Here is a 13,978-nt window from a genome sequence, read left to right as displayed (position 1 = left end):
CCATCCCCCTGCCAAACTAGTTTAAACCCTCCCGAGTGACACTGGTGAACTTCCTGACCAGGATATTGGTTCCACTCCAGTTAAGGTGCAACCCGTCCCTCTTGTACAGGTTGCCCCTGCTCCAGAAGAGGTTCCAATGATCCAAGAGTCTCATCTCTGTGTGGCTATCATGCACATAGTCTTTGAAGTGGATGTTCAGTGTTCAGAAAGGTGGTCTACGAGAACCTAGACAAATAAATTACTCAAGCCCTATCATTTATAGAAACTTCCAAATGTAAATGATTGTAGATAATAATACAACTGCCTTTGCAGCATGTATTCTCAGGGTGAATTAAGGAAGCTGAATTGAGGAAATGGCACTCCTGTAACATGGTTGGAAGATTAACATCCATGTTGGGTTTATGCTTAATTAAAATCACTTTTTCTCCACAGAAATCAAGCCACCATTCTGTAGTTTATTGTTAATAAATGTTTGGGTTTTTCTTACTAGATGGCACAATCAGTTCCTTAACACCATTTAGAGAAAGAAGTCTTGGTTAATTACTTCCTCCCTCAACTAACCCACCAAAAGAAGAATATTTTCCCTCTGCCTTAAACTGTCAACAACAGACTTAAGGAATCCTCTTAAATGAGTAGACCAAAAACTTGAGAATGAGGAACTTGCAGAGTGAGGAACAAAAAAGGTAGTGATATGGGAGTAAGCACAACTGCTCTTTCAAAGATCCAGTGTAAGCACTATGAATTGATTGGGCTCCTTTGCTGAGCCCAGACACATCTTGAATTCCTGAGACCTGGTTCCATGACTCTGGAGCTACCACAATTGTCTGGATGGATCAGTGCTCACCCACCCGTGGTGGTTTCTTGTGGTCCGTTGTCCAAGAAACTATTATTGCAAGACTAGATAGGATTCGTTACTTTATAATCCAATCTGTGGAACCAAGTTCCCATCTGGATCAGATATCATTTCATATCTGTGTATCTGACAAATTGATTAGGGTTTATTGAGGAAGTCTCTACGAGAGTGGATAGACAGGAGCCAGTAGATCTATTTGGACTTCAGAAGCCATTCAGCAAAGTGCCTCGTAAAAGCTTAAGTCACAAGGTAAGTGCCCACTGTGTTGGAGGTGACGCATTGACCTGGATAGAGGATTGGCTAACAGGCAAGTAGGATAAGGAGGTCTGATGAGGTGCCACTGTGATATGTGCTGGAACTGCATCTGTTAGCAATATGTATTCATGGATTGAAGGAAGGAAGTTGCCAATTTACAGAGAATACAAAACTGGGTGAGATGGCACATTGTGTGGGGGATACAAAAGGTTTGTAGAGATACTGAAAGGTGAGTGGGCAGAAAGTTGGCAAATGGAGTATAACATGGAAAATGTGAAGTTGTTCATTTTGGAAGGAAGAACAAAAGAACAATATTATGGAAAGACAGAAAAAACTGCAGAAAGCTGCAGCACAAACGGCTTTGGGATTCCTTGTGCACAAAGCAGTAAGCCGCTACACATGTGTAGCGAGTAACAGGGAAGGCTAATGCAAGGCCCTTATTTCAGGGGAGTTGGAGTATTACTGCAACTGTACAAGGCTCTGGTATGAATACATCTAGAATACTGCAAACAGCTTTATTCCCCTGTTTAAGGAAAGATGTTACTTCATTAGAGAAGGTTCACTAGGATGATCCTGGGTATGGGAGGGATTGTCCTATGAGGAGATGTTAAACAAGTTGTGAGTCTGTCATTAGAGCTTAAAAGAATGAGCTGATCTAATTGAAAAGCATACGATTCTTAGATAACTTGTCAGGATAAATGCTGAGAGGACGTTTCCTCTCATGAGAGTGTCCAGGACCAGAGGGCATCTCTCAGTATGGTGGGGGAGGAGGGGTGCCCATTAAAAATTGAGATAAGGAAGAATTTATTACCTGAGGCTTGAGTTTTTGGAGCTCCTTGCCACAGAGAGCTGTGGGGGTAGAAACCTTATGAATATTTAAGGTAGAGATCCCTAATCGGTAAGTGAATCAAGGGTTATGAGGAAAGGTCACGAGGAATATTGGATTGGCCATGATCCTATAGAATGGCAGAGCATGTTTGAGGGACTGTATGCTATAATGGTCTCGTGGCTTTACTCCTGTGAAGTGCCTCAGGATATTTTGCTGCATTAAAGATGCCAAGAAAATGAAAGGTGGCTATTTTTAGCTTTTAGTTTAGTATCATTTTTAGTTTTAGTTTGGTATCATTTGGTATATTTAAAATTATTTGCTCCAAATACAAGTTGAAGCAAATAGAAAGTTTATTAATTGATATAAAATGCATTGTGTACTACCAAAGCTATGTTTATGTGTAGCCCATCTGCTTTATTCCTTTATCTCATTTGAGTACTAAAACTGGTTTTTCTTACAGCATGAATTTGCGCGAGGTACTGAAAAAATATGGGAAAGATGTTGGCCTTCATATAAAGGCTGTAAGGTCGTACAGTCAGCAGCTGTTCCTTGCTCTGAAGCTATTAAAGAGATGCAACATCCTACATGCTGACATCAAACCTGACAATATTCTGGTAAATTACATCTTCCATATATAATAAGGATAGAATAATAGCTTGGAAAAATAGATGTTGATATCCTGGTGCTTTATTACAGTCAGAGGATAAATTCAAGTTAAGAGGTAAAGGAATGTAAATTTAGATTTGAAAACAGCACTTTCTCTTTTGATACACAGCTATTCCTTTTTAAATGAATTTTTAGATCATTTGCATTCTGGCAAAGAGACCTATGGTGTACAGGCAGTATTTTATGGGAAGATAAAATTCTCTACAAAGGATATTAGGACTGTTTAAATGTTTTTTTTTCAATGTGGCATAATGTCTTAAATGCAAAATTTGGAAAAAAGTATAATTTAAGGGATTTTGGACACTAGTATTTGTTTTCAAAGTTGAAGGTTCTGGAGAAAACTGTTAAACTAGGTATGAGTGCTGGCCAAAATGCAAACATTTTCATAAATAAAGCTGCCTCAGATTGACACATGGTTGATAATAACAATGCTGCAAACATCAAAACTTCACCAAACTACTAACATTAGGTAGTTGTAAATCTTTTATTTAATGTAGGAAGCAGATGTCTTTTAGACAGCTGGCCTTTAGCTTAAGTTGCTAAGTAGATGTTTTTATGTTATTAAAACAATAATAAACAACTGACAAAGATTAGTCTAGTTTTTGTGTAGTTAAAGCACACTAAGAGATCTGTGTAGATATTTATATCTAAAGTAATTCATTGACCTGAAATTTTTGACGAATGGTAACAAAACCCTCAGATCTACGAGCTTTCTTCAAGGCTAGCAAACACTGCTCCTTCACTGTTGACTGCTATATTCAGACCAATGTGTCAAGCTTTGTGATTGTATAAATGCCATAACGCAAGATCTTTAGAATTATGTTTTCTTTGAAATTAGCATCACTGGAATCAGTATGTCAGTCATTTTTTTAGGGTTAGAAATACCACTTTTTTTTAACAAAGTCATTATTTCTGCTATTACCAAATGTAAGTTAATTCACCCTGCGGGCATTAGCAAGTAATTACAAATGTGCACACCAGTTCCAATTGCTTTCTGTATTACAGGTAAATGAATCCAAAACAATCCTAAAACTTTGTGACTTCGGTTCAGCTTCACATGTGGCTGATAATGATATCACTCCATACCTCGTCAGCAGATTTTACCGTGCACCTGAAATCAGTAAGTTTTAAATCTTTATAGGGGGGAAAATTGTACGTATGAAATAAGAATCATTTAATTGGAATTCCTCCCCTTTTTTTTATCCGTTTGAGTCTCTTGATTACTTATGTTTAGTATGACCAAGAGGTTAAGCTGTGCACAACTTCCAAACCCTTGCTGTTTTGTAATTGGTCAGTAGGAGGTGTCCACACGGTTTAAACAGCTATTGTAGCACCAAATGGCCATGGCATGTATCAACATTGTAGAATCAAGCTTGTTTGGTGTGGGAAAGTTGAGATCCATTCTGCTGCTGTAATTTTGCTTTTTAACACCATCCATTGATCATTTTAGTGTTAGTGCACATTTAACACTTAGACTTTGGACCAGAAGGCAAACTGTAGGCTGCACTACCTCAATGGAGGAGTAACAAACACTCCCTTAAGCCCACTCATGTCTAGCAAAAGTCAGCACTGACATTTAACTCCTGCACAGATCAGCATAAGAAAGAAGCCAGGGATTCTTTTTCTTAATGAATTGTGCTCTCCACCAAACTAATTATTTTTTAGCTTTCAGTAATTTTCCTTCTAAAGTCTTGGCCTTGGTGCATGTAACCACATTAATAGTGCTACATAAATTCAGGTTATTCTGCTGTTAGTAACCAGTGTGTCAATGCAGTTTGAGTGGATCTTTGTTCTCTCCCTCTATGAAATGTGCTTTTTTTTGATGTACCCAATGGGGTAGGCAGATCAGAATCATTTTAAGAATCATATCTCTAATGTATTATTATAATTTGATAGAGCACCTTGGTTCATATTTCATTTGCTGGCTTGAATGTGTCTGCTTGTTTATATATATTTCTGTAACTTTCAGCATTTTATATTTTCAGTTTAGCAAAGACTTTGGTTTTTTATATATATATATATATGTGTGTTTGTGTATATCATATATATACACATATCAAAAAAATGAACACTTTGTCATTCCAAGCATAAATGTTTTGTTTCTCTCTTGCAGTTATTGGGAAGATTTATGATTATGCCATAGACTTGTGGTCTGTTGGTTGCACACTTTATGAGCTGTACACAGGAAAAATTCTATTTCCGGGCAAAACTAACAATCACATGCTGAAACTCATGATGGACTTAAAGGGCAAAATGCCAAATAAGGTAGGAAAATGATCTTGGAATTTGATTTATGTTTATTAGATGATGAGAACTTCTACTTGCAGCAGTCATTCAGCTTTGGCTATGGTGCTGTGGTAATGAGTTCTAATTTGTTATCATCTCAAATTGCAAAAGAAAGCCAATTTTTAAATTTGGAGTATTGATGTTTGGAAAGAATGTTATAAGTTTCATAAAACAGTTTTACTTTTTGTTATGCCATGCTGTGGAATTCAGTTAATGGATGCTCTCTGTAACTGCCTAAATTTAAGTGAGTCAGCTGGATGTAACAATGTTTGTCAAGCCAATACAGAATCAACCACGTGGCCCCCAGGGATTCGGGCTGAACTTTGAAAAACTGAAATTGACTACAGTTGTACATCACAGACTAGAATCATCTATGTCTTTTTGTTTAACTTCTTCTGTTGTCAAACAACCAACTAACTGTTCCTACCAGCTTTTCGCTAACATTAAAAACGTTATGGGTACTTGGATGCTCATGGAAAGTGTGTAGATGCATTGAATTTGGGACTGTTTCTGGAGATGTAATTGCACCCACTGAGAGTGGGAGCTCCATACTCAAGTTGCCTTTCTCAATTGTTTTATCCTTCCTGCTTCTTGAGCTCCTTGCCATTTCAGTAATGTCATTGAACAGTTCAGGTAGTCTTATCAAAAAAATGAAACTTCTCTTGTCATCACAGAAACAAACTTATTGTCAATGCATCTTTGCACATGTCTATTTTTTGGTGCAGTGTTTGTATTCTTCGCTATGAGTTAATCTTTTGTATTATATAAAATATTGTAAGATGTTTATTTGCTGTTATTTTCTCTTTTGCTTGCCGAAATGGCTATGTTTGTACACAGTCGAGAGGGCAGGAATCTTTGTTCTGTTGGCTTGTTCAGTACCATTGCATTTTTCTCCGATTTGTAAAGGGTGCATCAAGTGATAAAATGGCATCTCTGTCTGGCTTCATGTTTCTCTACAGATGTGTGAAATTTATTTGTTTCCTTTCAGATGATCAGAAAGGGTGTCTTCAAGGATCAGCACTTTGATCAGAATCTGAACTTCATGTATATTGAAGTGGATAAAGTGACAGAAAGGGTCAGTAAATTATAGCTTCTGTATTTTTGTGGTTCCTATATTTTAAAAAAGGCTGATCTTTGGCAAACAGTTGAGATACCTTGAATTTAAGTTTTTCTTTATCAGTTTTAGGATTACCCCCTCTTATTCCTGTCTTTAGACAAAAGCACAAAATTATTTGCTGCTGCTTTTTAAAAACAAGTGTTTACATTCAGATCAGTGTTCCCATTGTGTTGATAGCTCCAAGCAACCTTGTTAGTTGAAATGAGAGAATGATTGAATTTTGTTTCTAAATTCAGCATAAGTAGCTATGCATGAAGGTATTAGACAAACAACAGACGCCTTCTTGCAGGGAAGGAGAGTAACCTTGAGACTTGACCTTTGCCACCATTTTGTATCTCTTTCATTTTACATAACTGTAGGAGGTCTGCAAAGTATGTGGCTGCCAGAGAAGATAAGACGGTGCTTTGTATTTTGAAATATTTTGCCAACATTTGCTCTGGTCATGTGGGTTAGGAGAATGACTCATTCCAAATCTCTAGAAAGGTCCATTGGTGACTGCCACTTAAACATTTCTGCCAACAGTTTAGGTTGTCTCACCCAAAGGCAAAACTTCTGGAATTCTAGCTGGTATGAGTAACTCTGAAGTTGAGATCAGTGTTTTCTTGTATTCCTTGTTCAATCATCTGCACATTTGGATTAGCACTGCTCCTACCTTGAGCTAATAACTTGTACTGAAAGTGCCACTGAGTAGTAATTCTAATCTCTTGATAAATATGAGATCCTGTTGACTCCAGGGGATCTGCATGACAATTTGTACTGCCTTCAAATAATACATGATTGTCAGAAACTTGAAAGGAATAGATTTAAAAAGAGATGAAAATACTAATGATTCTCCTTTATCGCATGATGCTTCCTGAGTAACTGTATTTTACAGAAATTGAAATGGTGAACATTAGATATCTATGGTAATGTGTGCTTTAAGTTGTACGTGGACCCTCAAATATGATACAATTTAAGATGCTGAACGTGATGAATAGACAAAGCAAACTCTTAAGTTGTAAATTGCACACAAGGCGATGTAGTTTTAGTATTCCACCAGTACTATTTCACTAACAAAACCCTAGAGGATGTACAAAGAAGCTTTTCAAATTGTACATCATTTATGTCCTCAATATTTCAGCATAATAGCAGATAATGAGTTAGAATTAAATATAGTCACTGTTTACACACACATACAGCAGCCAATAACACTGTGTTCCCATAAAAAACAGTAATGTGACCAGTTAGTCTGGTCTGTCCAGTGCTGTTAGTTGACGGTGAACATTACCAGAAGTATTCTTTGAAAAGTACCTTTTCTCGTTCATTATCTCATCAAAAATTGCACTTCCAAAAATACTACTTTCCCCAGAGGTATACTAAAACAGTGCCATCATACTTGTGGATTTTACCCTCAGTACTGTTTGAAATTTAATTTATTTACAATTAGGCAATTAGGAATGCCAGTGATGTCCAGATACTGGAACATGAATAAATAAAAACTTGGTTTTTAACTTATCCTAAGGATTTGCTGCAAAATTGTATCTAATTATGAAGCATATGATTAACACTGGGTCATGAAAGATAAACTACAAACATATCTTACTATTTTCTTCATAAATATGCTTGTTCCTTTGTGGTGTAAACACAATGAGTGCCAATAGTGGAGATCCTGTAATGTCCTATTGACATCATTCTGATTATGAAATTATTTTTGTCCAGGTCGACATTGTACAGACAGGAAACCTGTCTTGTACAGATGATTCAAAGAATGGAGCAATAGGAGCTGCAAAAGATCCATCTTTTTCATAATCTAAAAAGATGATTTAGGAATGTGGAGTGCAGCAGAAGCCATTTAATTGGAGCATCCTGACAGTTCTATTAAACAAGCTCGATAGAGTATATGAGCATGGATTGGTATCTGAGCTGCAATATCATTTAAAATCTGATTTTCACACCCCCAGAAATTTAAGCATGTGCCAACAACTGGAGAGGGATGTAGTGAGATGCAGCTGACATACTGGTAATTTCATCGTGTTCTGCTCCAGTGCATGGTGTCTTAAGCAGACTGCTGTGTGACACTGCACAGCAAGGTTTGCAAAACTACAAACTTATGGTTACTTTCAATTTGGAACTCTAATTATTTAAACGTTTTACAGAGCTACAGACTTGATTGTTAGAATACACAGCAATGTTATTGCCTTCACTCTGATTGCAACTCTGATTTGATGTATAGGGCTGAGCTCTGAATGTTTCACATTGAGATATATCTGGACAGAAGCTGAGTTTTTTTTGTTGTTTTTTCTTTATTTAGGAGAAAGTCACTGTTATGAGCACTATTAATTCTACTAAGGACCTGTTAGCTGATATGATTGGTTGTCAGCGTTTACCAGAAGATCAGCGTAAAAAGGTTCACCAGCTGAAAGACTTGCTCGAGCAGATTCTCATGCTAGACCCAGCCAAACGTGTCAGCATTAACCAGGCACTGCAGCATCCATTCATTCAGGAGAAGATTTAATCGGAGCATTTAACGGGTTTGAGCAATTAAACAAAGACTGGAAAAGTCAGAGAAAGTATTTAGTATGTGTGAAACACGATGTTTACCGTGAAATATGCATGAAGTTAAATTAAAAGAAAAATGTTACTTCTCACAGGAATATGAGTCACTGTAAATATATTGATTTGTTTTTTCCAAATGTTTTCTCCATTCTTTCACTGTAGTTTAACTGCTAAGACTGCACACAAACCATTTATCAAAGTTATTTTAAAACCTTGTAAACAGTGGTATTTTGTGGAAGACTATTGGCTCCAAATCTGCAAGATACACTTTTGTTTTTGTGCAGGCTTAGCCCATCCTTGTCTCTGTGACAATGGCCGAGGTAAAATGATGTTTATATTCACATTTTCCTAGGTGTGTGTACGCAGGCCAGCATGCCCTTGGTGTACTCAGTGCCGAAGGGGTCTGTCCCTACCTGTGCCTGCTCGCAGGGATGGTCACATCATTTAAAGCAGGTTGTGTACCACTTTCAGTACACTGAAGGTAAGCTAAACCATCAACATTACTGGTATATTAGCATTCATTGTCACAGATAGGCACAGCTCATGAATGAGAAGTTTTAGCATCATGGCAGAATGCCCTGCACGCTGGTGACTGTGATAAGATATTAAGTAGTTGTGAATTTGCTAATGTACTGCTGAAACTATGCCAATTTATAGAGTTCAGAGCGCGGAAGCTTGATGAGTCTAGCACCTTCAGTGTACTGTTTATTACCATTTGAAGTTGTTATAGAATTGTGGTAGAAATTTGTCAATGCCATAAAATTCTGTTTCTTAGTAAATCTGTACCTATAGTCCATTAATAAACAGAAGCAGTTTCATTTAGTCATTAAAATGGAAAAAGATTGGGGTTTTATATTTCTTTGTAGATGTCTAAAATATGACACTTTTTGAATTTTTAAAAAAATTAAAATTAAGAAATTGTTTTACAGTAAGAATATCCTTTGCTGCGTTATGTGCATTGGTTTCATTATTTGTGATCATGTTGTCTCTCAATACAGGCAAACATAACCTTCCACTCTTGAGCAAAGCAGCTGCTTTTTAAAGCGGTAATTGCTTCTTTACCTTTCTTTTGTACATTTGGATTTTAGTTTTCTCTTATTTAAGATAAATTCTGATGATTTTGAATTATAGTTCTGTACCAAGTCCCTTCACCAATGTAAGTTACCATTTGATTTCACAATGGGAAAGGATCCTTAAACAATTGCCCCCAACCACCACCAGCACCTCCCACTCCCCTCACCCCCAGCTTCCATTTGCAAAGTATCCTTTGGTTTACCAAACTGTTGCACCAATGTTGCAATCTCTTTATAAAATGTGCATATTTTTAATATCCTCTTGTTGAAATAATCAACAAAGAAAACCATCAAAGACTAGCTGATCAGAACTTAGCATTTAACTATGTCCTGCAGACTCGCAACTGGTTGGAGAAGGAATTAAGTTATATTGCACAATGCCTTTGCTTATATTTGAAGGTAAGTTGGGGCATTTTGTCAGGTAGCTGCGAGTTCTTCCTCCATCTAAAGTTAATTGTGCAGAATACTGGAGAATTTGGGAAAATGCTCTAGATGTATATTGGTGAATAAAGTATTAATTTGAGCAGATGTTAATACAGCTGCTTCACAAAGGCCCTTCGTGCAGTCAAGCCTCTGTACAAATACATAACTACAGCGGTGACTTGCTGAGCTGATCTAATTTTTTTAAATTTTATTTTGCTATCCCTGTTATCTTGGTATGGAATGTTTAATGAGCACCATTTTCTAATGTAAGCGTGGCATTTTTATCCAACGATCTTTTGTACAAAGCAAAACAAAAAAAAGTAAGATTATCAAGTCATAAATCAGTGCACTCAACGTAAATTGCCTTTAGTTGCTTGTAAGCCTTTCACTAAAGAAATAAAAACTGGTAAAAATGATTTGCGCAAAGGACTAGTTGATCAGTTTTCTAATGTCTCTCCTCAGCATCAGTTTAGTTAATGATATAGCTAACTGCAAAAATACCTTTTTAAAAAGTGATGTAACTTGTTAGAAATGTCTCAATAATTTCAGTGAAAGGTCAGCACAATTCACAAAGCTGTTTGGAAGTCTGATCCGGTTCTTCTGTTTTGCAAAATAACTAATGATTTGTACTGTTTTCTTACTTCCTTCGATGGTGCTGAGAGAGAAAGGAAAGCACGTTATGTTGCTATGCTGGAGGGCAACAGGCCACGTCACCTGGTCCATGGGCCTGCTCTGAATGAGACACCTTCTCCTTCATCTCTCCACAAGGTCATTCCTGACAGCATGCCTAGATAAGCATTTCAAACCAGATGAAAAGTGCATTTCTTGCAACTGTTATCTTTTAAGAAAATAAAACACTTTGAATAGCTGACACTTCTAAGGATTCTTTGCTTTGCTCCATTTGTGATGTACGTAAAGATTTTAAGTTAAGTTTTGAGCATTTGAGGCTTGAGGCATTTTCTCAAGAAAATTATTTAAATTCCTTGTTATGGCAAATTCTTTCACAGGCTTTTATTTTTAAAGAAAGCACAGCAAAACTTAAGGGATCAAGGTGTTTCTTTACTTGTTCTCTGTCTCTTAGGTGCAACCTGAAGGGAGACGATGCATATTGCAAGAGCGTGAAGACTGAATTAAGGTTTCTGTCCCATAAAGACATCACTTGCAGTGACTTTAAGTAACTGGAATATCACTGTTTGCTTGGGATTTTTCAATTAAATGGTGGCCTTAAAACCTTCACTACTAAATCTCATGGCAGGGACCAGTATCTTTTGATTTTACTCTTAAGTGAAAGGTTAATAACTTGATTACAGCTTCAAATGCACTGTGTGTGTGTTAATTCATAATTTTGGATAGTTCATTTAATGTTGAATAGTGTAGGATTCAACTATCGTTGTGACCTTGTAAGATTGAAGTACACAACATTTTAATTTTTTTATGAAGTCTTTGTGATTCCTAGACTAAACTAAAAATCCCACCTTTTGTTGAATAATGTCTTTATAGTGAAAGAAGCTACTTTCTTGAAGTGCAGTAAGGTTTTTAAACTCTTTAATTATGCCTAAATTAAACTCTGCAATGCAGTTTTAATGGTAAATTTTGGTTTATTCTAGTTGGCAGACTATATTGAGGTTAAATGTGAAAGCTTTAATATACAGTGAAATTACTATGACTGATAATCTGTAACTCAGTTATTCTGCATGTGGGTGTCACAAGTACCATAACAGCAGGCAGTAATGGGCCAAATGGCCTAATTCTGCTCCTATATCTTATAGTCCATATCTTATGGTCATTACCTAGCTCTGACTCCCATTTCCCTGGTTAAATATTGTATTATACTATGGTTTTATTTGAGGGGATTTAGTTAAACAATTTGTAAAAAAAAAATTGAGAGGTAATTCATGCATAAGATTTTTTTCATGTTTGAATCAAGTTAAACTGCTCTTATCCTGTGTTTTGTTCCATAGGTGGGGACCACTTTGTAAATTGCCTCCACCTACGAGTGATGATTCATTATCTTAGCTTCGACACAAGTTACTGACATCAGAGTTCTTCAATGTTGAATGAAAGTGAAGATGGTTTCACACAATTATTTTTCAATACATTTATACCTGAAAGTATATTTGTATTGCAGTTTATTGAAATATTGTAAATGATATGCTAGATTTTGCCAATTATTAATCCTTGGTAATCATTAAATATTTTAAGAAACCCATAAAACACTAAAGTGACAATGGACTAGACTACTCTTTACAGGTTTTGAAACCACTAATGGGTGCATTTTATCATGTTGTAACATGTAAATATAATACTTTGCAACATTTAAAGTATGCTTTCATTAAATCACTTCCATTAAAATAATTTGTTATTAATTGTTTCCTTTGGAGATTCTGTTTTAACTGAATGAAGATCGAATTTAGCTCCTGGTTGCTGATTAAAAACCTAACCATTATCACACTGTCAAAACTGCCTTGGTTTTCTTCCATTGTTCTGAATGTTGAGAGGGCTTCATGAGCCAGTTGTGGCTTTCGTTCAACTCAGAGGTGCCTGAGCTTTGTTGCTGCACCCCACCTCCTATTTAGACACCCCTTTCCTGTATCCACTCTGATTATTAACTATCAGATGACGACAATATTTTTGAAAAGAAATGTCAGTCAAAATTCCACCAAGCAATTAAAACCACTGCACCTTAAACAAAAAATGTTAATTATTAAATGAAGCCTCCTACCTTTCAGATAGCTTCAGCCTCAGTCTACAGCAGTTTGGAGCCACAGCCAGTGAAGGTGATGTAATACTGACCAGAGTTGAGGGGTTGAGTTGGAAGTGAGAGCAAGTCTCTTATCAGGGCTGCAGCTTGGAGTTCAGTGACATATGGCTGCTGTACCTGGTTGGCTTTAAGTTTGTCACATGGCTGCAGTGGAGTCACTCAGACGCCTTCTAAACTGTTTCTCTATGCCTTCTGGCTTTAGAAACCTCTGCTCTGGGGAAAAGTTTCTGGCTGCCTGCCCAATCTATGCTCCTCATAATATTGTCCACCTCTATTGGGTCCCCCAAAGGCAACAAGCTCTGTTCTCAAAACTGAAACATCTCCATCCTGACCAACTAGTTGAATCTCTTCTGCATCTTCTCCATTGCTATCACACCTTTCCTAAAGTGTGGTGACCAGAACCCCACACACTACTGCAGCTGTGGTCTCACTGATGTTTTATGTAGTTGTGCCATAACCTGCCTGCCCTTGGATTCAATGCCCTAGCTAACGAAGGCAAGTATCCCACATGCCTTCTTCACCACCTTATCTGCTAGGTGTGAGCTATTTTGTTATCAGGAATAAAAGCCAGTAATCAAAATGGAGCAAAGTGATCCACAGATATAGATCCATGAAGAAGAGCAGCAAATCTAGTTAATAACACCCTAAGGATCAAACTCTGGGTGCTGTCATTTCTCAGGGGTTAGAATTGAAACAAAGTTCTTGCAAACTGCAATGGTCCAATGTTGGTCGGTCTGGTTAGATTTTGTGGACTACAGGCAAGTCTAACAATCCTGCCTGTTAACACACCACAGGGTATTTAATATCATCTGCACAGCATAGTTTTCCTAGCAGTTAAATTAGGAAACCGGTTTCCTCATTAAATAGTTGCAGAAGTAGACTGTACCAGATAAACCAGTAAATGGATATTCACAACTTAATTTAGCAGTTAGACAAAATCCCTTCAAATTCTCACTGAACCAAACCATTGACCTTAAATTGCACAGGAAGCCTCTGCCTAGTCAACCCTGTTCACTCCCACCCTCTCCCTGCTCAGTGAGAGCAAGTATGGCCTTTGTATGAAGTAAAGCAAAATATTGGAAACACTCAGCAAGTCAGGCAGCATCTGGGGAGTGAGAAATAGAGTTATAGGTTCAGGTTTACAACTTTTTATCAGAGCTGGTGACCATTCCACAAAAGC

The 13,978-nt window shown here is 37.1% G+C and overlaps 1 protein-coding gene across 5 annotated transcripts in view; it reads left to right on the top strand.

The window, feature by feature from the left end:
• Nucleotides 1-12,461, top strand: part of prpf4bb (pre-mRNA processing factor 4Bb) — a 70,639-nt gene extending 58,178 nt beyond the window's left edge. The window contains exons 11-18 of one of the 5 annotated variants that reach the window (XR_007956399.1): nt 2,398-2,551; nt 3,609-3,723; nt 4,717-4,868; nt 5,878-5,964; nt 8,297-9,022; nt 9,540-10,805; nt 11,119-11,328; nt 11,999-12,461. Coding sequence is in view for 1 of the 5 variants with exons in the window: in XM_052016663.1 (XP_051872623.1) it covers nt 2,398-2,551; nt 3,609-3,723; nt 4,717-4,868; nt 5,878-5,964; nt 8,297-8,500 (712 nt within the window). In the remaining 4 variants the exon portion in view is untranslated. The other 4 variants (XR_007956400.1, XR_007956401.1, XR_007956398.1 and 1 more) reach the window with 4 other exon arrangements.
• Nucleotides 12,462-13,978: the final 1,517 nt, after the last annotated feature.

The sequence above is a fragment of the Pristis pectinata genome, chromosome 5 (assembly GCF_009764475.1).
Source record: "Pristis pectinata isolate sPriPec2 chromosome 5, sPriPec2.1.pri, whole genome shotgun sequence".
Taxonomy (NCBI): domain Eukaryota; kingdom Metazoa; phylum Chordata; class Chondrichthyes; order Rhinopristiformes; family Pristidae; genus Pristis; species Pristis pectinata.
The sequence above is the reverse complement of the archived record's forward strand: the minus strand, read 5'-3'. Positions and strand labels throughout refer to the sequence as shown.